At 40.4% G+C, this 25,741-nt stretch overlaps 1 protein-coding gene across 1 annotated transcript; it reads right to left on the bottom strand.

Moving 5' to 3' along the window:
* Positions 1–516: 516 nt before the first annotated feature.
* Positions 517–25,338, bottom strand: LOC127364429 (serine/threonine-protein kinase DCLK2-like). Its single transcript, XM_051401962.1, has 16 exons — positions 25,057–25,338; positions 22,972–24,447; positions 18,280–18,668; positions 13,027–13,153; positions 11,999–12,130; positions 11,769–11,857; positions 10,870–10,939; positions 10,199–10,304; positions 9,772–9,829; positions 8,581–8,700; positions 8,288–8,434; positions 7,931–8,064; positions 7,748–7,825; positions 7,485–7,581; positions 7,067–7,147; positions 517–6,789 (listed from the first exon to the last, which is right to left on the bottom strand). The coding sequence occupies exons 2-16, from the start codon at positions 23,399–23,401 to the stop codon at positions 6,664–6,666; spliced, it is 2,184 nt and encodes a 727-aa protein (XP_051257922.1). The 5' UTR covers positions 23,402–24,447; positions 25,057–25,338; the 3' UTR covers positions 517–6,663.
* Positions 25,339–25,741: the final 403 nt, after the last annotated feature.

Genomic DNA, 25,741 nt, shown 5'->3' with positions numbered 1-25,741 from the left:
CATGTCAAATCAGGAGGCTCTTCCCTAAACTGTTGACACAAAATTGGAGACCCACTATTATTATTGTATGCTGCATACATAAGCATTAATTCCCCTTCACTCGAACTAAGGGGCCTAAACCATGACCAAAGGTTGTTGGGGCTGTCTTCCTACTTTTGGCCATATAGTCTACTCATAGAAAACATGTTTTGTGTTGGTGTCAGGTGGAAAGATTTGAAATGCTTTCAGGAAACAGAGACAGAAAGAAAGTATGATGATATTGTCAATATACCTTTTTCACAGCAGCCATTTTGACATGAAATAGTAGAGTAAGCACTAAATATTCTAGACTGTATCTCGTGTTAAAATGTAAAACTGTAACCACTGAAGCCGGAGATATATAGTACTTGCTTTTTTAACCTGATTCTGCTGTAAAGTTTGGAAAATCAATTTTAAACTGTCGCAGATAATCCTTTTTTATAAATAAATGTGTGCAGAGAAGATTCAGTTTATCAACAGTAATAAAGACACAGCGGGTTAACATGATGCCACTGCATCAGTTTTTATTTTCACAGTTGAATGCATCTTTTCAATCCGAATCAAGGCTTTGCACCCTGATCCCAACAAACATACGTTTCATATCAACACACATCACATTACAGATCATTGTTAGCATTAAAACATGTCTAGAACATGTCCTCAAAACACTGTTGTCCTCACATCTCCTTTCACTTCAACCCAGGACTAGTTTTCCTAAAAGCATCTCGAAACAGACGTTGAACAGCTGAAATTTAATTTAGATTTTAAAAAACACTCAAAGTGCATCTTTGCTTAATTTAGGAACAACTTACTAACTTTGAGCAAGTTTGAGCTAATAAGCTGTAAAGAAAAAACTTTTTACAAGACTTTTTGTGTTTTTTAGCTATCAGGATCAAGGTTCAGTATAGGTATTCCAGAAAAAGGATTGTCTTCAATAGGAAAACATTTGAGAATCTAGCTATTTTAAAATGATTGAGCACAAATAATATATTTAGTTTTTTGGCTGATTGAACTGAACATTAGATTCTGAGATTTCTTTTAGGAAAACCAGCCCAGTTTTGTTCAAAATCCTAAATTGTCTACGGTACTTGATTTAAACAAAAAAAATCAGTTCCTGTCTAAAATGAGGCATGATGTGAAATGATCACACACACACACACACACACACACACACACACACACACACACACGTACACACACTGCATTTGCTAAAAACACACACAAAGGGCCTAATAACTGCAGCCACCCTGGGGCAAATCACTCTGAAATTACTTTAAGTCTTTGCTTGCAACAGGTGTAGCTGCATCGCTAACAGCATCAACAGAAGGCTCCTTTTGGTTTGGTATAAAGCAAAGAGAAAAGAATTAAGACTACTGGGTTCATAGCAGGCATAGAAGGTCAAAGGCCGAGCCACTGACTTAAAGAATTTGACTTGTTGCAGGGCTTCCTCAGAGCAAATAATGCGTAGTGTGAGGAGATAAATCATTACTGTGATGACTGATATGTCAATGATGAGTGTTATTATAAAACTTAGTGTTACCATAGACTTTATGAAGATTATTTTTTATAACGCTCTCTAGATTTTCCAATACATTATCAAAAAAATGGTGTAACAATAAAACCTAAATGCAAAAATGTGACAATATGCATTATAGTGTTAAAAATGTGTCACAACGATCAACAAAATTTGATCAATTGAGCCTGTTAAAAAGTGTTCATTGATTTAACACTGAAGTGTCAGCTGCCTCAAAATGTCTTCTCAACCAAAAATATAAAAAAGAACCAGAAAGACCAGAAACTGTTGAATGATCTAACTCATTTTAAAACTTAAAACATCCCCCACGTAGTCTTTAAGTGAAACTGAATCTTCTGCTTTCACATAATTTGTCTTCATCTAACCTTGTTAATCACTGAGTGTACCAAAGCATAATGTATGTAATGTAATGTTAAACCTCTAATGGAGAGTCTGAACTAGTGTAATAAATAGGATTCAGTGGTTTTATTGTAGCGTTTCACAAGTCGAGGATTCAAATCTCCCAATTGAGGCTGAACCTGAAGCAGCTCTGTGTAAACGCTGACTTCTCCTTTATTTGATCAGAGCCAGCCAGCGATGAACCAGGCTCAACTTTTGCTGGACTGTAATGTGCACATAGATTACTTTGTAACGTAATGGCGGAATTTCTACTCGCAAATCGACGCAATTACACAAACGTTTGACTCAAATCTGAAAGTGATGCTGCTGTTTGAGCTGGTCAGCAAATGTCAGATTGACCAAGAATAACCGTAAATATACCTGTGATACTGAATCTTTAATCTGACTGTACGGTATGGTTTGTTACACAGAACCATATGGGAATTTGTCGTTGGAAATCTATCACCAACTATGGCAAGAAAAATTCAACCAATCAGATCAACGAACCATAGAAGGTATCCAAACAATTAGGAAATAATCTCCAGTTCTGATATCTTCTCGCTGCGTCACACCTAGCGTCACAGAATGAGTTTAGTCCTTCGAAACGACTTTGCTAGCTTCCAATCTGCCACAGCCCATCCTCGCCAAACTCTTCATCAGTGGCTCCGGCCAAAGGTCAAGGCCATGGAAAGGTCGTGCTAAGTTCAAAGGTCACGGTAAGGTCATAACACTGCATCAGGTCAACGCATTTATCCAGATAACAACTAAAAAAGTGACCCCCTTCCCTCGATGCATACATACTCACACAAAACACACATACTGAACCTCATACACCCCCATTCCCACATGATTTTAAGTTAAAAGATTACACACTTATTTACACACACACACACACACACACGCACACCTTGCCTTCATCCCCAGTGATTCTTGTAACCAGTAACATCAACAGACAACATAATGGATGTGTGGATGGATATGATTGATAAATGACCCACTATGTCACATCTCACAGACACATGACCATATAAGGAAAGAGATCCATCGCCGTGCCCAGTCCTTTTGTTGCTAGGCAACATTTGCTACCAGATCTATCAGGAACTCGACTTTAAAAGGTAAGAACTCTTTCATTACAGCTCGTCAGCAACCCTCAGAAACCTTGACTCTCATTTTTTCTGCCTTTTTTTTAAATTAGAATAAAGAATTAACTGATGACAATCTGCATTTTCAGTGGTGGAGGAAGTACACAGATTCTTTACTTGAGCAAAAGTACTAATATTATGCAATAAAAATAAAAATACTCCATTAGAACTTAAAGTTTGTGTGGAAAGCATGTAATGATATACTATATATACAGTATTCTTATTTTGTTTTAATACATTTTAAGCTGAAGTCAACTGTTGTATATGTATGTGTATGTTTGAGGTTTGACGCTGCAACTAATGGTTGTTTTCATTATGGATTAATATGAAGGTTAATTTCTTGATTAATCTGATTATTGTTCTGATAAAGTTGATCTGACACCTTCAGATGTCTCGTTTTGTCCGACCAACAGCCCAATCCTCAAAATTATTCAGTTTACTGTCATTTAAGATGTGTAAAAGCAGCAAATCGTCATATTTGAGGTTAATTTGAAGTACATGTAATGAAGTAAAAAAAAAACAATAATTTCTCTCCGAAATGTAGTGGAGTAGAAGTAGAAAGCGTCATGAAACTACTCAAGTAAAGCACTGATGCTTTAAGTACATTCCACCACTGTAGATTTTAAAATGCCAAAATGTTTCAGTATCAATGTGGAAAATATATTTTTTAAATCTAAACTTTGGCTCTTCAGGAAAAACAAGGTTTTGCGGGGTGCTGACACATCATGTCTATGATGAGATTATTTCTTTTCATTTAAGTATTTATTTTTTGTTCAAACTGCTACTGTTTCCCTACTTCACAACAGACTCACACAGACAGACACCAACAGACAGAGTGATATTTACAGTATATACACAACATTTTATCCTCCGTTAACTGCAGGCAGGAGGAGAGGCAGGGAGCTCTGGGTTAGGACTGGTACGTGCCCTTTACCTCAGTCATACTGCAGGCAGAAACCTCGAAAGGTTGCTGAAAACGTTTTGTAAATGTGAGGTTTGGAGGTCACTCACTTCATTTGAGTTACAGTACGAAGTCTGGGGAATCTGTGATGGATGGGAGTAATGGGGTGATAGGAAGTGCCCTTCAATGGAGGACACTGAGTGTATGTAGATAAGACTCATTGGTTTGAGGGTTTTTTTTTTTTTTTCTGTTCTGTAACTTTATTTGTTCAGAAATCTTTTTTTTTCTAAGTATAGTATAGGTCTAGTTCAATGTGTTGGGCAGTACTCGGAGGATTGTAGCCAGGAGGTGATTAGCCTAGCTTAGCATAAAGACTGTAAACACTGGGGAAAGCTAGCTCAAAGTTAAAAAATACACCTTTAAAGCCGAATTTTAATTATATTAACATACTGTATCTTGTTTCGTTCATCTGTTAGCAAAATTCTTCATTTGTGTATTAATTAAACAAAATAATGTTTTAATTTGTGAGCTTTAGGGGTGCTACTAGCCAGATTTTTTAACTTTGGACATAGCTAGGCCATGAGGCAAGTCTCCTTTAGTCTTTGGGCTAAGCTGGCCTAATAGCCACCTGGCTCCAGCTCCATGCTGTATGTACTGTGGGAATGGCATGGAACTCCTTTAAACCATCTGTTCCTTTTCAAAAACTAAGATATATATTTTAGCAATAATCTGTAAACCGAAAAAACAATGACCCTTATCTGTCTATACAGCTGATGACATGGGGAGGGGTCTGAGGAGTTGAACCGATGCTGAAGGGGCTGAGATTTAGGATATTAAGAAGGATTCATCAGCAGTGTAAACAGGCACAGTACTCAAATATCTCATTGTGTTGGTGGGTGCAGAGTAGAGGAAATGAGGAACGTCCTTCGGGTCAGTGGAAGGAGAACTGGAGGGTAAAGGCAGGAGAAATGGGACGTTTCCCAGAATAAGTGGAAGACATCCTGGTCGCCAAGTGGCAGGGACTACAGAGCAAATAGTCCCTAAACCAGACGGAGCGTTTGTTAACGAATCAGTTGTTTATATCCTTATGAAAGTGATTTGAGGCCTTTTTCAGAGCCTTTGAGTTAAGTGTCAGTCAGACCGGAGGTAAGTGCCAGTCCCATGAGACACCGGGTGATGAAACAGTATGTGTCCAATAGCACCTTCATTGTGTCCCATTGTTGATATGGTGTGTGTCCTTCAAGCAGCAGTGAGGTGACTTCATTAATGTCTGTCCAAAACTAAACGGACTCCTCTTATAGAGCAAAATGGACATCTAATAGATGTTAAATGGAGCTCATCAAAGAGAATGTAAATACTTTCCAGTACAGCAGCAGAGACGGGACTTATGAAAGTCATTAGTAGTTTAAATTGTGGTGTAGACCAGATGCAAGGACAGTTTCCAAGAGATAAATTGGAAATAATAAGAGAGAACTTGATTTGTTTCCAGTGGAGCAAATGCCATGTGTCCTAGACTACAGGTGACAAACACAGTTCAGTTTCCAGTAGAACACTTTTAAAAGACCAACGGGAGGGAAACTCATTTGGTGTTGAATAGAAAAGGCAAGCAAACTTGTTTGGTTTCCAGTAAATAAATGGAGACGTGTTCTAGACCAGAGATTTGGAAACTTGTTTGGTTTCCAGTGGATGTGTTCTGGACTAAGGAGACGAGGCAACTCATTTGGTTCTCAGTGGAATAATAGGTCGAGTTCAAGAACAGATTTTGAGGAATTATGTTTGGTTTCAAGTAACATGAAACAGAACATGTTCTAGACTAGAGATGAGGGAACTCGTTTGGTTTCCAGTTGGTAAAAGGGGACATATTCTAGTCAAGAATTGAGGGAACGTGCTCAGTTTTCAGTAGATGAATGGGGACATGATCTAGACCAAAAATGGGGGAACTGGTTTGGTTTCCAGTACAAGAAACAGCAAACTGAAGTGTATACCACTTCAGTTTTCCAGAAACAACAATAAGGGAACTTGTTTTTATCATGTTTAATCTACTGAAAACCATTCTACACCAGAGGTGAGGGAACTTGATGGATTCCAGTAGATGAAACAGGGCTGATTCTAGACCAGGTTTGAGGGCACTCATTTGGTTTCCAGTTGATAGAAGGGGACGTACTCTAGACTAGAATCGAGCAACTTTGTTCCGTGTCGAGTAGAAGCAACGGGGCGTTTTTGGACCAGAAGTTCCAGTTGATTAAACTGGGTATATTCTAGACCATAGGGGGTCATGGTTTTTGTTTGGCTTCCAATAGGTTAAACAGGATTTACTCTCGACTAGATTTGAGGGAACTACTCAGTTTTCAGTAGATTAAACACAATTTTCTGTTCAGTTTCCAGAAGGTGAAATGGAACATGTCCAGAAACAGTGATTTGGTTTCCAATAAATAAAACAGGATGGTCATTTGTTTTCCAGTGGGTGAAACAGATCCTATGCTAGACCAGATGGTGGAGGAAGCATTTGGCTTCCAAAACATCAAACAGGATGTGTTCTGCACTGGAGGTCTTCATTGGAAAAAACAGAACAAATCTTGACAAGATTTGAGAGAACTCGTCTGGTTTCCAGGATGAGTCTGCACCAAAGGTGAGGAAACGTAGATCAAACAAACAGTGTTGTGTTCGGGTTCCAGTTGATGAAAGGGGTTTCAGACCAGAGGTGAAGGAACTTGTTTGGTTTCCAGTATTGGGGATTCGTTCTCTGGTTCCAGTGCGTCTCCACTGGTCTGCTCTTCAGTGCTGCTCACAGTGTTGGAGTCTACGGGGGCCTCGTCCTAAACAACCACATTATTAACAAGCTTTAATATGAAAGTTATCAAAATCACAAAGTTGAAACATAATTGTTTTTACAAAAAGAGACAATGAGTCTTGTGTTTTAAAGAGTTAATGACAAAAGTGAAGCTGTCTTGTTGAGGCAGGTTTTGAAATGAGGAACACAAATAAAGTCACTTCTGCTTTAAGCAACCAACTGATTTACATAAGCCAGAGTGAAAAAACCCAGTTCCTCCTTTGTGTCTGTATGTGTGAAGTATTTGTGTGTTTAACTCTTACCGTCACCCAGGGGTGCGACAGGACCTCCTCTGCAGTGAAGCGAGTGTCCACGTTCACCTGCAGCATCTGACTAATCAGCATCTGAGGAGCAGGTCATGTGACAGTTAGCAGCCCGCAGTAAACTGTCTGACAATGTGTCACAGACAAAGTTCAACATGTTGTTTGTGTGTTAACCTGAACCTTTAACACAAACAGCTATACAGGATTCTGATTTAAATGAGTAAAACAATCAAGATTCAAACCCAACCTTTGTTATTAAAGGTTTGTAGTTGTACTGTTTGTTGAAATAAACTTTATCTTTACTTTATCTACAGTTTGTTTTTGAGCTGACTGGAAGGCCTTGGTGTCTGACTTTCCCCCCACGCATGTGAACGCTCCATGTGACGACATATTTACTGTGGGTATGAGTGAGCGGTACCTTGGCTGGCAGGCTGACTGTGTCCCAGTCTGGAGACGGAAACTCCAGCTTCCCTCTCAGGATCTGATCAAACAACTCCTCCTGCACATTATTCTCACTGAGGAGAGGAAGAGGAGGGAAATGCTCTGAATGAACTGGACCAAAATGATCACTAGAAAGCATGTAATGTTTAATATAATACTAAATAAAACACTATATTAGTCAAATTAATGAAAGAATGACCGATACAGGGCTATGATGATCAACTAAAACTTTGTACTGACCTTCTAAATGGAGGGAATCCACACAGCAGGATGTAGGTGATCACTCCCGCCGCCCAGATATCTACCTTCAGACCATAGCTACACACACACACACATAAACATACAAGCACACACCAGTTTAATTAAAGTGTGAGTTAACCTTTTATTCCCAGAAACTGATTTTCAACTCTTCCTCTCTCTCACCCAGTCTCAGCGATGATCTCCGGGGCGACGTACGTCGGCGTGCCGCACACAGTGTAGAGCGGTCCCTCCACCACCGTCGCCAGACCAAAGTCGCCCAGCTTCAGCGACTTAGTGCCGTCTGGATACTCGCACACCTGCCAGCACACAGAAACACACAGACTGAAGGTGAAGCATGTAAACAACACCAGAGAGCAGATTGACTGTACAGCACTTTGTATGTAAAACAAACATTAAACTCATGTCTCATTAACTAATACAAGAAATAAGGTAAATAATGACCATTCTATAACTATTCTATCGTATCTGTGGTTGTCAATAATATTATATAATATAATAGTAATGTGTGTGTTTGTGTACCAGCAGGTTCTCTGGTTTGATGTCTCGGTGGACGATGTTCATCCGGTGCAGGTACTTGATGGCTCCGGCCAGGTTGAACACCATGGCGCTGGCGTCCCGCTCGCTGTACTTAGTGGAGGAGGTGATGGCGTCGAACAGGTCGCCACCCTGAAGGAGGTAGAGGCATGAAAACAGTCATTATTCACACACTTTTATTTCTTTGTACTCTTTAGCTGCATGAGCTGGAAGAAAGAAACAGGAAGTAGTAATAGAACCAGGAGGAAGAGAAGAAGAGGAAGAAGAAGAAGAGGTACCTTGACGAGCTCCATGACCAGGAACAGCTGACTGGGAGTTTCATCCACCTCGATTAACTGGATGATGCTGGGATGTCGAACCCTCCGCAGCACCGCCACTTCATTTTCTATCAGATGCTCCTGTACACACACACACACACACACACACACACACACACACACACACACACACACACACACACACACACACACACACACACACACACACACACACACACACACACACACACACACACTTTATTTTTGACAAACTCTCATTATTATTTCATGCTGAACCGCGTACGCAACACAATCACACACAGAATATTAAATCCTGACCTCAAGGCGAATACATATTTATAGAAACCTAAAGTAACTTCTCAAAACTTAAAAAGCCAAACTTTAAGAAAGGTGCAGTCCGGAATATCTTACCGGCTTAACAAATGTGTTGCTGTGACTTCAATAGCTGCTGAGGTTCTGTGGATAACTCTACAATCTCCCAGCTCCCTGAACTACCCACGGTGCGCTCTACATTTGATTCGGGGCTTTAAAATCAGACGTATTTAAGCAACCTTTGTCTGCTGCATCGGCTCAAACTGCCGTCAGCTGGGAAACATGAAACTTGGCCCAACAACTGGAAATGGTGTGCATGTGCTTCCCAAGATCCATGATGGTGGTGCTGCCATTAAAAAGCCCAAAAACGCCACCTTGGAAAGGCCACCACCCCCCCCCCAAAAAAAAAAAAAACCAAAAAAAAAACACACAAAAAAAAAAAAAAACCAAAAAAACAAAAAAAAAAAAAAAAAAAAAAATTTCAATATTAATAAAAAAAAAAAAAAAAAAAAAATAAAAAAAAAAAAAAAAAAAAAAAAAATAAAAAAATATTTTTTTTTTTTTTAAAAAAAGGACTTCAAGGTGGGTGTGGCTCAGCACATACATAGAAATAAGTCAATCATCACAAAACGTACGTACGTCCACAAGTACATGAAACACACCCAGAAAGTTTCATTCCAGTCAACCATTAGGGGGCACTACAAATGCAAACAATGTGGTGTGGAATAACACAAATCAGACTATAAATCAGATGTTGTAAACCTTTTTTTGGCAGTTTCTAATGGAAAGACAAAACTTTTAACTAGGAGAAACTAATGTGGAGTTGGGATTATATAAATAAAGAACAATATTAATATGAATGCTATAAAGCAGGGTTACCTTCCCACAGCAGCGAGCTTTATCAATGATCTTCAGAGCGTACTCCTGTCCCGTCGACCTGTCAATCAAACAACAGAAACTTTTCCAATAGTCCATCAACTGTATTGTTTTAAAATCTGTAGTTCAAATGTATTATTTTGGTAGGAAACATTCCCTTTTAATGATTTCCTAATAAACTGACGTGCAGAAAAAGATCATTAAGATTTTTTAAGCAAAATAAAAGATGTCTCAAATATAAAAATATAGATTTTTCTTGTATTATAGTATTTCATTTTTGCTTTGATCCTTCTGCAATAATAAAGGCATTGAAATGTACAGTGTGAATGGGCTGTTACACCAGCTATACGTCGTACATGTTGTTGTTTGTACTTTAAATACTAATAAATATATTTTCATGACTGAAATTGTACGTTCTGATGTTCTTTACCTCTCCACGCACTCTTTCACCACAGCAAAGTTCCCGTCCCCGATCACTTTACCGACTTGGTACTTCTCGTTGATGATGGAGGAAGAAACGGACCGATTACCGTTCACTGTGAGGACGAGAAGGGACATGATTTAAGTCTTAGCCCATGACCTTTTACGTAACGGAGCAGCTGCGTAACTTCCAGAGTTTGACAGTTTTCATAAAGATGACGGCTTTGAGAATTCACTCTTGAACCCAGAAGCTCAAAGTCCTTCTGTCACCTCTTCACACTTTGAGCCACAGAGTCTTTTCTGCTTCAGAACTTTTCAATCTGTGTGTTCAACCAGAGGTTCGAGGCTTTCAAAGCTGCAGAGTGAGGGTCTTTTAGGGCTCTTCTGTCTTGTCTTGAGATGCTGTTTTTAAAAATTCACTTAGATACTCAGCCTAAAACCCCCCAAAGCCTCTAACCCTTGAAGTAGCTGTCTAACACTCTGAACTACTGTTTCATAAAGATTAGGTTTAAGCAGCTCTTTCATCAAAAAGTTCCCTTTAAAAATGTCCAGACCAAGTCATTCTGAATCTCTGAGCTCTTTCAGTCTGTGCTTGGGATGTGGGCATTCCATTAAATGTTAAATATAAAAGGTTTAAAATGACTATTTCAATTGTAAACATTAAAACAGAAGCACACAAACCTTCGACAGTTTCGTCCGCCTGCTCGGCCTCTCCGTTTACATCCGTGGAGGAAGTGCGGTGGGGAGACATCTAGAGAGAGAGAGAGAGAGAGAGAGAAAGAAGGGGGGGAGCAACTCAGGATGAGAAAGATGAAAATAATGAGGTCCTGATTCCAGATTCAAAGAAAAAGATGAAAAGGAAACTTTTAGAACCTAAAACCTAAATCCTGGTTCCTCAACAGGGGGTCCGCCACCCCTAGGAGGTCCTCAGAGTTACTGCAGGGGGTCCACCAAATTACTGTCTGATCATTGTTTGCAAGTGTTTTATTTTTTGCTCTGAAAATTCATATTAACGTGATTCCAACATATTACTGACAAATAGATAAATTAGATAAATATATACCTATATATATCGTACATGTTATTGTTGCTGTTATAAAGGTCCAGTGTGTATTATTTAGTGTTTGCAGACCTCCTTTGCTTCATCCTGCCCTTCCCAGCATGTAGGAGAAACTACGGTTGCTATGAAACACTCCTATCTACAGCCAGTGTTTGGGTTTTTTTTTTTTTTTTTTTTTAACTGTTCAACATGGTGGACTCCGTGGAAGAGGACCCGCTCATTCTACGGTAACTGTTAGAGCCAAAAATACAGACAGAATCGTATCAAAAGCTCCATAAACAGGAAATAATCTGCTCAAAATTCATCCAAATCTTATGTTTTACACACATTTCTTGCAGTTCACTGTTTGGGGTCAAGGTACAGTTTTAAATATGAAACAAAAATATATGTCACTGAGTCAGATTACTAAACGATAGAAGAGGGTCCGTTAAGGAAACAGGTTGGGAACCAGAGCTCTAGACTGCAGCTAGCATGGCTAATAAAGAAATATAGAAAACATATTTGGAGAAGACGTTCCGACCTTGAGGCTGCGTCGTGTCCCGGGGCTGGTGGGGGAGGGGCTGGACCTGGCCGACTTCCCAGCTAACTGCGATCCTGAGCCCTCATTGGCTACACACACACACACACACACACACACACACACACGAGAAAAAAGGAACCGTCTGATTGGTCGAAATAATCAGGTAATCATAGCAATTGATCGTCTCAGGGTGATTTAGAGCAGAGATTTCCCCATCGGCTCACACCCACCTGGGCCAGGAGACTTGGTTCTGGACGGGCCTCTGGGTGGAGTCTTGCAGGTGGAGAGACCAGAGCTGCTAGGAGTCTTGGGAGTTGGGGTTTTCGGAGGGGCGGTAGAGCGAGACACCTTGGCTCTGCACTCTGGAGAGAGAGAGAGATAGAGAGAGAGATTTAATGATTATTACACACTAACTGTTGTGTATTTTATTGTTGCATGTTGAAACGTCAAAATGAAACTTTATTCTTTATCTTTACTCAGCACTGTATCTAATAACACACATTATCTATTCAAAATGTGTGACGGTCAACCTCCGGCCAATTTATTTTGTTTTTCCAAGGTTTCTTCTTCTGTTTCTATCTCTTTTTTTTACATTTTCTCAAACCTAATAACATGTTAAAAATAATTTAGGTGACAGGACTGAATGTGGAGATTAACATTCTCTGTCATAATTACAATATGATCAAAAATCCAAAAGAATAGACAGTGGTAATTCTTTATCTAGCTCTTATCGTACTCTTGTACTGACGTGTTATTTCTTCTCCAATAAAAACAGTAAAAAGAAAGAAAGACTATTTTCATTACTGATTAATCTGTTGATCATTTTCTTTATTAATCGATTAGTTGTTTGGGCCATAATTTGTCAGGAAATGATGACAAATAAAGCCCAAAGTGACCCTAAAACGGCTCTTTTGTCCAAAGATATTCAGTTGAGAGTCACAGAGGACTGAATGAACCAGGAAATATTCACATTTGAGAAGCTGAAAGAGAATCTGGACATTATCAATAGCTGGTGATTAATTTCCTAGTTGACAACTAATGGGTTAATTGGTGCAGCTTTAATAAACAGGAATACAAATGGATAATGGATCCAAGGATTTGAGTTGCGATGTCCAAATGAGACACCTCATGCATCCACTACAGTCACATTAAAAACAAAAGAATATAAACCTTAAAGTTATAAAAATAGAAGTACAAAAAGTACAAATACTGCATTCATGAGGTTCAATAAACGAGAGGAAACAGGATGAACTCTCACCGCTAACAAACGTCTGTGTTTTGGTCGTGTGTGTGAGCACAAAGTCGTCCTGAGCGTAGCGAAACTTCTCCGGCCCGCACGCCATGAACACATCGTCGTCCCCGAAGAAATCCTGCAGGCAGGTCAGCTGCACGCACACACACACACACACACACACACTGATTAATCAAACTTTTGGAAACACTGCACTGGTGTACAAATGCGTGGTGTGTGTGTTGGTGTGTGTGTGTGTGTGTGTGTGTGTGTGAGAGAGAGAGAGGGACACAAAGCAGACGACAGCTGGGAATATTCTAATCACGTTTACCGCTGGCAGCGCTTCAATGGACACACACACACACACAAACAAACACACACACTGCTGTCGAAGAACTGTCTTGAGGATTAAATACAAATTGTTCATCAAAATGTCCCAGATTCAGGCCGACAGAGAGAGAGACAGACAGAGAGACAGACAGGTTGGGGAGCCAGCAAACTGTGGGAGATAAACAGGTGAAGAAAAGAGGGATGAACAGGGGTGAGGGAGGACGGATTAAACAGAGAGAGACAGTTGAGTCCGGGTCACATCAGAACAGGACAGTGTTCAGATATTTTACTCAAATAAAAGCACCAATAAAACAACGTAGGAAAACTCTGAGAAAAGTAAAAGTCCTGCATTTGAAATAACCTATCAGCTGTAATTTAAAGTATTCGAAGTAGTGTAGTCCAGTGGGTCCCAACACAGGGGTCGGGCCCCTCCAAAGGGCCACCAAATAAATCTGATTAATGGGAGAGGAAAGCGGGGGAGTGTGTCACAAGTGGAGCACTGACTTATGTGTCTCAGCTTTCCAGTTTATGGACCCCAGTGTGCAGACATATTCACGTACCCTGGGTGAAAATAACACATTCAAACCACATGGATTGGATGTGATTAGCATAAAGTTGGCATGTCTGCAAAGGGGAGACTCGCTGGTACCCATGGGACCCCTTTTCATTCAGATATCTCCAGGTCAGAGGTCAAGGGAGCCCTTTCAAAACTGCCATGCCAGTTTTTCTACCGCCAGAATTTAGCCCAACATAAGAGCGTTAGTTAGCTCCCTTCTTGACATGCCAGCATGGCCCCAATGGTTCCAATGGCCCCAATGGCCCCAATGGTCCCAATGGTCCCAATGGCCCCAATGGTCCCAATGGTCCCAATGGCACCAATGGCCCCAATGGCCCCAATGGCCCCAATGGTCCCAATGGCCCCAATGGTCCCAATGGCCCCAATGGCACCAATGGCCCCAATGGTCCCAATGGCCCCAATGGCCCCAATGGCACCAATGGCACCAATGGTCCCAATGGCCCCAATGGCCCCAATGGCCCCAATGGCACCAATAGCCCCAATGGCCCCAATGGCCCCAATGGCCCCAATGGCACCAATGGCACCATTGGCCCCAATGGCCCCAATGGCCCGAATGGCCCCAATGGTCCCAATGGTCCGCACCATTGGCCGCACCCTCTGAAAGGAGGGAAGGATAACAGGTTGGCCAGTCAGATCTCAGGACAACACTTTCTCACAAACAGTCAGAACGTGTACAGATTTTAAACATTTAACTTCAGTTTTATTCCTCATTTCGTGATGAAGGTTAAGAGTTTCCTCAAACATAGGTTTACAAATAGTTTTTGTGAGGTCACAACGAGCCACGAAGATCATGTGGAATCAGGTTAGCCGTAGTGCTAAGCTAAGCTAACTGGCAGCGTCTTCCATTGTCTCATTCTTTTTCTTCTTCGCCTCCTTTTCCTTCTCCTTCTTTCCCAGTTTCATCCTCTCCTCCACCTCCTCTGTGTTTTCCGTCTTCCTTCCTTTTGGCCTTGATTTTACCTCTCGCTCCTCCTCTGTCTCATCCCCCCCCCCGCGCTTTACTTTTTACTCAACGCCTCCGGAACTGCAGTCTGTGTCTGTGTGTGTGTGTGTGTGTGTCTGTGTGTGTGTGTGTGGAGCAAGGCAGGGGTTGTTACTGGATGGCTGGTTACCATGGTGACCAGACCACACTGCAGTGTCAATGTGTGTGTGTGTGTGTGTGTGCGCGTTAGTGTGTGTGATGGGGTTTCTGTCCCGCTGCTTGAAGTGGCTGCACAAACTGAAAGGACGAAGGGAGGACACACACACACACACACACACACACACACACACACACACACACACACACAGACACACACACACACACACACAGACACACACACACACAGAGACACACACACACACACAGACACACACACACACACACACACACACACACACACACACACAGACACACACAGACACACACAGACACACAGGCCTTGTTTCATTCAGACTGACTGAGTCTGAAGAGAGTGAAGCCGTCTGAGGCAGAGAGAATAAAAGCCCTTTCGTTATGATACACTGCCTTCAAAATAAAAGCCTTCATTTCGAGTAAGCTAATCAGTGTTTGTGTCATTACAAAATGCAACTCATTAAAATATCAACTTAATATTAAACAGTCAACTGTTTGTAATGTATCAACGCTCTCATGTGATATTTATATACTATCAATACTTTAAAAAAAAAAAAACTAAATTAAAGCTGATTGTTTGGTCTATAAAATGTCATAAAACAGCAGAAAATGCCAAAACTGAAAAATATTTCATTTACTTTCATAAAACCAGCAGATATTCACATTTCAGGAGGACAATTAATTCATCAACTACTCATTTCAGCTCTAATTTCCAAAACTGTTGGCTGATACGTTTCACCTGAAAGCGGTACGGTTCAGAAAGTGGAAGATGATCAGGAGTCTTTCTATAAAAAAAAGGAAGAAGCGTTTATAAAAAAGGATTTTCACAAAGTAAATTTGAGGTTCTGTGACATTGTTGCAGGTTTCATCAGGTTAAATTTAAGACTTTTAAAGAACTTTTATGAAGGCAATTTGAGGCCTATTTTATCTACATGCAGGCAGAAAATATTGAAGGATATAAAAGAAAACCGTACTGGTTGTTATAATTCACAAAAACGCATTTAGGAGCAAGACTGAAAAATGCAGTCCAGTCCCATTTTTAAGATGTTTCCCACTAAAGAAAAACACTTTTGGGAACTTTTCAGATCAACTGTAGAAAGACAAGAATAATAAAATAGAAGTTTTTAACACATTAAAACCAATTCAACCTTTCTGCCAACATTATATTTTTATGAGACACTCCTCTGACACAGTTGACATTTCACGGTGAGAGAGAGTTTTAATCCTGTCGCTCTGAGCTCCTCTGAACCAGCCACCCAGTATTTGCATATTACAGCATTACAGTGTGGATTTTACTAATGTGACCTTACTGGTAATTCTCACACTTTGCTGGTGCTGTGTGTTGCACAGATGTTCCCAATCAGAGAAACTGCATACTGTCACTTTGTTTGTACATCTGTAAATCTATATAAGACACAATGTTGTTGGTTTTTGAAACATTAAGTATCTTAATTATTTTATGTTGCACTTTGGGGTCTTTTGTGCAGCTAACTCGATTCGTCTTATAGCACTTCTTGAATTCATATTGGGGTTTTTAGTCTACAATCATTCTTTTTTTTATTGTATTAATTGAATTTTTCCTGGTTTTGACAAAAAAATATTAAAATATTTAACTACAGAAACAGCTTCAGCTTATTAATACACTGTACATTTTTCTACAGATATTACTTACTTACTAAGATTTGGTACCATTTCGAGACAATTTGTAGAACACTATGTTTTCTCCTAAATGTTCAACTTTATATTCTGATATAAATAATATATGTGCCTCTGCAGACAACAGCTCGTACTGGATTTATTTTAATATATTGTATATTTTCTTTGTTGATAACATAAAAACAACCTCCATATTCTCTGAATGAAACACTGAAAATGTGACGGACTGCTCCTTTAAAATCAGCTGATCAACAGGAAGAGAGACAGGAAACTGTTCTTACACTTATTTTGTCTATGTTGTCTTTTTTACTGGCACTAAAGGAATGAAATATGACATATTTATCACAGGGAACCATTTTAAAAAGTATGCTGTGTATGCCAACATTGCTTTTATTTTCTTAAGGCCGATGCTGCAGCAAATTCTGAGCAAGTGCTTATTGGGTAGTCTGTTTGTGTGTGTGTGTGTGTGTGTGTGTGTGTGTGTGTGTGTGTGTGTGTGTGTGTGTGTGTGTGTGTGTGTGTGTGTAAATCTGAAGCTCTCTGCTGTCTGCCGTCTGCTTTTCTTCAGCTCTCCACTGTCATTGTGTCACAGCCAACACTCTTATCTCTAACTTCAAAGTGCATATGTGTGTTTGTGTGTGTGTGTGTGTGTGTCTGTCTGTGGTAAAAAATAGCCCCCGCCAGTTAAATCCAAAATCTTTAACTCAATACGAGTGCACAGAAGAGTTTCAGAGAGGATCAGAGCACATTCAAAGTCTGTTCAACACGCAGTTCCAGAGCTTTAAACAGACGCCACATTGAGCTAAAAGTGCCAAAATATTAAGCTTCAAAATGACTGAACTCCCTGAACCAACACTGCGAACTGAAAAATTACCCTTTAAAGAGGCTCCTATATAGTTTATCCTGATGTTCTACACATTCCAGTAGTAATGAAAGGGCTGTAATTAGATTTCTTGTGAACTCACTGTGGACTCGGTCTGTGTTGTCTCATTGTACTGCAGTTAAGAGCTGAGCTGTATGGTTTAAATCTGAATATTTATAAATATATACTGTGCTATAGCAAATGCAAAATCACACAGGAATTATTTGCATTTCCTGAAGACAATGCGTGTGACTGCTGCATCTGCTGCTGCCACCGCTGCTATGCCCCGTATCTACAGCACTGACACTGTCCCGTATCTACAGCATCGTCTGCTGCCCTGTATCTACAGCACTGACAGCAACTTGGATAATATCGTCAAATGAACTTCTGTCTTAACTGTCTCAGAAAGACAAGTAGTGTAAAATTATCGGATTTCACTAAAATGTATGAAATTAAGTTAATAATAAAAAAACAATTTTATTGTGCAGCTGCATTGTATTCTGGTCCATTCCCTGCTCCCGTGGGTGCAGATAGGGGTTTCTGTGTAGCTTAGTGATTGTCTTAGTGATGTCTGACTCACTCTTTGATTCTGATGTCTGAACAAATCTATCTATCTATCTATAAGACCATACTGAAAATGTATGTTTGGCCATGTATTAATGGGTAGAACTTCACACCTAATCTTTCACTTACATTTTTATCCATCAAAGAGTGAAACACCAAAAACAAACATCACCTCACCTGTTTCCCATCCAGTGTGTACAGCCTCTTCACAGCCCCGGAGTCCAGCTTGATGGCCTCTGTGATGTCGGCCAACACTTGTTCGAAGGAGTGAGCCGTCTTCTTGTTCAGCAGGATCCTCACAGCCTTGCGAGGCTTCACGCCGCTGCGGATCACCGTCACCAGCTTGGGCTTGATAAAGTCTTTGCTCTCCCTGCCCTCACGACTTTCAGGTCGCTCTTTGGTGGTGGTAGCCGTGCTTGCCGACACCCCTGTGGACGCTGTGGAGGGCCGGGTTGAGCTCCCGGGACCTGTCCCAGAGCTGGCACCTGGCTTCCAGCTTGGGACGGAGATCTTGGTGTAGTCGACCTTTCGGTAAGGCTCGTTGGAGGCACAAACGTAGCACTCACCTGAGCAGGGAGAGGGCGGGAGGAAGAAAAGTTTTATTACTGCACATCCAAAATTATAGTGTAAGAAGAGGTTAAATGTGTGAGACTAAAAACATTTTACACATAATTTAGCATCATATTCGAGTATCAAGAGATGGTGCGTTCAAAGATGTTCAAGGGTACCAAACAGCAACAATTTGAATTATTCTTTTCACTTTTGATTTTCAAAGTAATTCAAAGTTCAAAAAGGCAATTTTCGCCCACTGAATTTAAAAACAAGCTGTTGGAGTGCCATTAAACTAAATATTGGAAATTTGTAGTTGTTGGCTTTTGCTGTAAATGTAGTTAAAAGATCTAAAAGAAGTGAGAGAGATTACTGCTCCATTAAGTAAGAGGTTGTTAAAGAGCGACTGTAGTCAGAAGCTGTAGTAATACAACCCGTGTGTGTGTGTGTGTGTGTGTGTGTGTGTGTGTGTGTGTGTGATGAAGTGAAGGTGACAGCAGATGTCAGATTTACTCCCGTCTCTCTAAGCTCAGCGCTCTAGTGGTGACTTGAGGTGGAAAACTGAACAACGTGTCACTCAGAAAGAAGTCATCGCCTGATGATCCATATTGTATGTTGTTGTAAATATAAGTATGAGACGGAAAAATGTAACAGGCTCTTATTTCATACCAATATACGAGTAAGCCTGGCTGCTTACTCGTTTTTATTTTCAACATTAAAAGAGAAGCTTTAAGGATGAGGACTAACCAACAGTGGTTGAAGTGCAGTTTAGGCATACTTGTACTTTACTTCTTCACTACATTTCTATGACATCTATAGTTACTTTATGATATGCTTGTACCATTCACCCTTTCATAGAGTGTTGACCAGTTTGGGGTTTAACTGAACGACACTTCGACATGCATCAGGAGGATCAAACCTGAAACCTTCCAATTAGTGGAAGACCAACTCTACCTCTGAGCCACAGCCGCCCTTATCGCCAGGGCCCCTTCTTCTCATATGGGGAAATCATTTTACTCTTCGTGGACGAGTCACTAAATCTCGAGTTTACAATTCAGCCGTTTTTGCATCATTTAAAACTTAAATTTAAATCAATCGTTTTATTACCTAGCTCTACTGCTAACCAGTACCCTAGTAAAGCTATCTCAGGTGACATTAGCTGGGATTAGATAAACCAATAAACAAAAGTGCTGTAGTAGAATAATCTATATAATAATGTGCTGATTGAACTAGTGAACTGAACATGCTATTATTAGCAGCTTAATGTTAAAGCTGATAAACACACTTTAATAATTTCTTTACATTTTTGCTCATAAATACAACACCCTCTAATATTTGTCGTAAAACATCTCAAACACACAATAATGCTCATTCTTCTTTATCTTCTCTGACTGATGCAGCTTTTAAAAATTAAAAATGTTATATTAAAACTATAAATCATGTTAAATCTCTCTGGCAGATTTTAGCCAATCAGACGCACAGTAGCCCGCAGTCACTCTCCTGTTTTACCTTATATGGTTAAAAACAGCTCACCTTCTACTGTCTCTCTCTCCCTCTCTCTATATCTCACGGCACAGTTCGCCATCTTTCCAACACACACACCTTTCTCACACAAACTTGTCAGCGTCCGTAGCCCTCAAAAACACACCTTTCTCTCTCTCTTCCATCCCTATTACATGTTCACACACACACACATACTGTACATCTCTCTGTCTCCAGGTAATGTGTGTGTGTCTGTGTGTGTGTGTGTGTGTGTGTGTGTGTGTGTGTGACCTTGTCTCTCCACATGTCGACTTTCACTTTGCTATTCAAACCAGCTGGACAGGACTGCTCTGGGTTTTTATTCAAATACCTGACTGACTAAACACACAACACCTTCTGTGTGTCGACTGAATGGCAGAGCAAGGCATCCATACTGACTGTTACAGGTTAAATTCCCACTAAAGGCCATAACAGGACTAAAAACACTGCATTTTATTTTATTTTGTTTCATTTTCACAAACTCAATTGCATGTTGTGTCAAAATTTGCTTATTTGTTAAGCAAAAGTCCCAAAAATGTGTTGATTCCAACCTCTAAAATATCTGATTATGTGTTTTATATCACTGTAAATTAAATATATTTGGATTTGGGACTGTTGGTTGGACATAACAAGACATTTGGAGATGTATCTGTGGGTTGTGGGAACTTGCAATGAGTGTTTATTTTTTACTATTTCTATCCTTTAAAGAATTATTCTGTAATTGAAAATGTAAATGATAAATAAAAAAAACAACCTTACAACATTTAACCTTGGGGTCTAAGGCTGTGGCCCCAACTCTAAAAGCCGATATAGAGTTACATCACTTCCTGTCAGTTGTTTTAGTAATGATGCATTCAGGTCATGTGGGAGTAATTACCAGTTTCTGAGTTGAACAAACAGTTCATGACAAAATCAAAGCCACAATTACAACTAGGATATTTGGATCTTTAAAAAACTACAATATATCCAAAATAATGAAAACGGAAATATATCCAACTTATGTGAACGTCTCACATCAGTCACTAAACCCACATTTTATGGATATAAATATAGTATATACTATACACAGGTCCAACTAAGCAATCATGAAACCATTATTGGATAATCTGTCCAATCTTAAGACGATCTTTTGAGATGTTTAGGATTTGTTATATATATTTCATAGAAAGTAAAATAAAGTTGGACTTGTAGGAAGGAAGACTAAGGGGAAGACAAACGTTGAAATAAATGCTCATAAACTGCCTCATCAGAGTTAAGCTCCTATTCTTAGATTTAGATTTAATCTATTTCTCCTTAATTTTGTATATGCACATTTATTTTATCCTTTTACTTTTTTTCTAAATAATTTTCTTTTTCTTTGATACCATTCTCATACATATATACACATATAATTATTTTATATAGATGAAAATGAGCACTGACACAACAATATATTGTATGAATTCATTTCTGTGGCTCAACAAACAACATTTGAAACAAAAGACGAAGATGAGCAGGTATGATATCTCATGTTCTTGTCACAGCTGTCCATATAATAAATATCACTTTTAAAACACTTAAAGGTTTAATATTCAGCACGGCATAACCAATCCGTTCACATTATTGGTTAAATCTCTAACAGTTCAAAGTCTCTGGTGCTGGAAAGCAGCCAGACAGACACTCTACTGCAGGCCTCCATTTCTTTCCCACCACTTTTGCACCTCGAATGCACAGAGACGTTGTAAATGACGAGTTTCCCACTTTCCACTTGCAGGCTGTCATGGTCTCTGGTCTCATGTAGTTTATTAATTCCACAGAGTGCTTAAGAGTAATGCATCTGTCTTTTAGTACGTCTCCGGACGAACAGCTTCCTGCCTCTAACGCTCATTAGTGGACATTACAACCAGTCACACATCAATATTGATGATAAGTGATGTTACTCAGCCACTGGTCTGGTTCTGAATAAATGAGTTTACACAGAGAGGAAGAGCCGACAGACTTTACAGTGCTTTTAAAGACATGTCATTGTATGTATGTTATATTTATAATTCAAATAAGGAGGATTGGCCAGCTGTCTTTTACTGTCATACATTTACAATCAAACTAAATGAAACTGTACACCTGATGGTCTCTGTATTGGTTATCTACTTATTATTGTGCTGTTGATGTACACAAAAAGGAATAATTCAGGTGTGTTTGCATCACAAAGACGGACAGAGAGCAAACAGGAAGAAGACAGTGAGGAAGTTTGAAGAGGAAAATCAATTGATTGATCAATGGAGAGAGTGACAGGTTGTCTGGGCAATTACACTGACTTAGTGGCATAGTGTCTGTTATGTAATGTTACAGTATACCAGCAGTCAATTTATTCCTGAGAGAGACGACACAGAAGTTTGAGAGGCAGCAAAGACAGAAACACCAGAAAGCTTCAGTGTTTTCTCCAACCATGAAATTAAATAAGACAGTTTTATTCACAATGAGCTATTTTCTGACATTTTTGTCCATAACAATGTGACTCTTGTATAGCAATAGTTTACCATGCTGAAACTTATCTTAGAAAAGCCACCATTAACCCCCAGAGGTGTCCCAATCCAAGTTTTTTAGTTAGTTTTTTGGTATGCTCTGCCTTTCACTCACTCCCTTCATAACTTTGTATTAGGAAACTGTACGACTATTTTAATGAAAAAAGATGGTCCAATAAAGGATTTATATAGCCAACAGCAATCCATTTAAGAGTGCCAGGATTGACCTTTAACTTATTATTCAGTCATTATTCATGTTCATTGACAAATTCAAGACAAAGTAAAGAGAAAGTCCTACCTTCCACCAGCTCATCCATACTGGTGATCTTCTTGGTGCCATCTATAGTGTAGATCGTGCGCACCCCTTGCGGCAGATGCAGGTTATCCGCCAACGAGCGCGTCAGCTCCATTAGCAGCGCATCGTAGGAGCGGAACCGGTCACTGGAAACAGCGTACACCAGACCCTTGAAGTACCGGTCCCCGTTGCGATAGAACCGGACCTTTTTGGCCTTCTTCTCCGAGGTGAGTGCCTGCAGGGTTCGGGTCCGGTAGTAGCTGCAGTTGGCGCTGTGGGCAGGGCTAGGGACCAGGCTGCTGCCCCTGGAGCTGGGGCCAGACCCCCCGCCACCGCCGGTGGAGTCATCTCTCTTGGTGCGGGTGGAGCGCCCCCGGCGAACCTTGTCGCGTTCGTCGAAGTGCTCCAGCTCGAGGGTCTTGCTCAAAGACATGATGAATATTGGTCCAGCAGAGTTTAATAGAGTCCCTGCTACTTAAGGTTCATGTTCCAACAGTGATAAACAGTGAGGATAATATGGCTTTATAGTTTTAAGAACTTGCTTGGTGCCCCCAAAAATATGTGTTGTGAGCTTGGTGACTCGCTTGCAGACACAGTAGTTGGTAACTTTTCTAGGACCAGGGTATTTTATAATCCCATTAACAGTGATGTAGAAGCTGTAGTGTTTTTGAAAACATCTGGTTATAGTCCTCAAAATGTGTTTTTAGATTCTCAAAAAACAGCTTTAATCCTCAACATTCAGACTTCTGAAATGCTCTGTGGTCAAGTTGACATGATGCAGACGAGTAGACCAAAAAAAAAGATGGGGTTTTTTTGTGACTTGTATCTGGTCCTGGCCGTAGTACCTTTAGTTTCTGTTACCCTGGTGTAATACCAGTAAAAAGTAGTCCCAGTATCCGTGGAGAACAAGTAACCCTGTTGTAAATCCAATGATCTCCTACTCAAACTTTATTTTACACTACAAACACAACTCAAGAGATGCTGTCAGAACGTTGAACAGTACTTTCTCCACTATAAGAATCCTAAAATTCAAGTATTTCCTTGGTGCTTCAATCTTACTTCACGTTACTACTAAAGGACACTTGGATGCTGTGATGGCTATAGATGAACAAAATCCATGTTAGTGGCACCGAACCTCAGACTGATCATTTCAAGCAGTCCTTCCCCGAAAAGGTCTTTCCTCCAACTAATTTCAAGCTTGAATGAAGAACCTCAAAGCCATGAAACCCAGCGTCATTCCAGCAAACGTCAAGTCTCTACTGGATGATTTAGACGTGTCCTCGCAGTGACCTTCCTGCAGGTTCAGTAACCCAGCTGTAGTCCCAGTGATCTGGCTCTAAACCCAGTAGTAGTGCAGACCATCCAGTTCCAGCAGTCCCACTTTAGACCTGGCACAATGGTTTGGAGTCCTGGTAATCCGGTTTTCTTTAGAGGGGGGTGTCTGTCCTAGTCACACTTCTCCTCAACATCCCTCCATCACTGGCAAAGAAAGAAATGACAATCACATGGTGCACTGACAAGACAGATCTCCTATAAGATATGCAACGGTCACATTCATCCTTCAAACATCTCTCCTGGTGCAGGAAGAAAGTAAGATTTATTCTGAATTCAGTCATTTAAGGATACTTGCATTTATTTAAGGTGGACTTTGGAGCACAATACCACACAGACTCCCGTTGGAAATCCTCAATATCTCTGCTGCTCATAGACATTTGCATGCACAGTATGAACATATTTCAGTCAAATAACACATGCAAAAGAGGTTGTCAGTCAAATACAGCCACCTTATTTAATGAAATTGAATTTCCTGCAAGGCCAGAGTGGGGAAATGTCCATTGATCTGTGGTCAAATTAAATCCACCTGGAGCCAGAAGACAAATGTGAGCTTGTACATCCAAATATTATAAAAACCTGTTTGTCTCTTTATCTCATAAACGAATTGACTTTATCCATCTATCCGCCCAAACGCTGCTAAGCTGTGCTGACAGCGCCATTCAAACACACACACACTCTCTCTCTCTCTCTCTCTCACACACACACACACACACACACACACACACACACACACACATTGAGGGAGGCACCTACCAATAATGCCGTGAAACCGGTTTGTTGCTATGGAGGTTTTCTCCTCTTCCCCCGGTACCGTGTTCCGGTCTGTTCCGATGGATCCGGCGCCTCCAGGCGGACTGAACCGCTACGACCCGGTCCAGGCCGGTCCGCTAACCCGGGATTGAGGGATGCAGCGGCGGCAGGTTACACCGGCGGGGGACCGGGATGCACCGAGACAGGCGGCGGACAGCAGCATGGCCGCTGCAGCAGAGAGAGGAGAGACCGGCTGAACACCCCCTCCCCTCCCCGCTCCTCCCCTCTCATCCGCGGCTGTACGTGATGACAACGTCCCTCCCTCCCTCCCCCTCTCTCTCTCTCTCTCTCTCTCGGTCTTTGTCTACCTCGCTCTACCACTCTCTCGCTCTTTCTGTCTTTTGTCTCTCTCTCTCTCTGAAATTCAAATTCAGTTAGTTTTATTGTCCTGACTGTTGCAGCTCAGCTACATAATACAATGACTCATTATACAACCGTTTTTATATTATTATTATTATTATATTATTGTTATATATTATTATGTTTTATTTATTTTCTCTTTTCTGTGCATCTCCCTGAACATTTTTTTATTATTTCTTATTATAAACTTGATATGAAATTAACTGTAAAACACTGTTCTTATTGTGCCTACAGCTGTAGAGGCACAGTACTGCTACTTCTGTTATTA

The sequence above is a fragment of the Dicentrarchus labrax genome, unplaced genomic scaffold (genome assembly GCF_905237075.1).
Source record: "Dicentrarchus labrax unplaced genomic scaffold, dlabrax2021, whole genome shotgun sequence".
In the NCBI taxonomy this organism is placed as follows: Eukaryota; Metazoa; Chordata; class Actinopteri; family Moronidae; genus Dicentrarchus; species Dicentrarchus labrax.
This window is presented reverse-complemented; position numbering and strand designations above follow the sequence as displayed.

What these genes read in the sequence shown, in the direction of transcription:
- LOC127364429 (XM_051401962.1), bottom strand. Translation starts at nt 23,401, where the DNA reads ATGTCTTTGAGCAAGACCCTCGAGCTGGAGCACTTCGACGAACGCGAC. An exon ending in GGACACGACGCAGCCTCAAG is followed by an intron (nt 10,940 to 11,768) that starts GTCGGAACGTCT and finishes CTCTCTCTCTAG; the next exon opens with ATGTCTCCCCACCGCACTTC. An exon ending in GGATTCCCTCCATTTAGAAG is followed by an intron (nt 7,582 to 7,747) that starts GTCAGTACAAAG and finishes TCCTCTCCTCAG; the next exon opens with TGAGAATAATGTGCAGGAGG.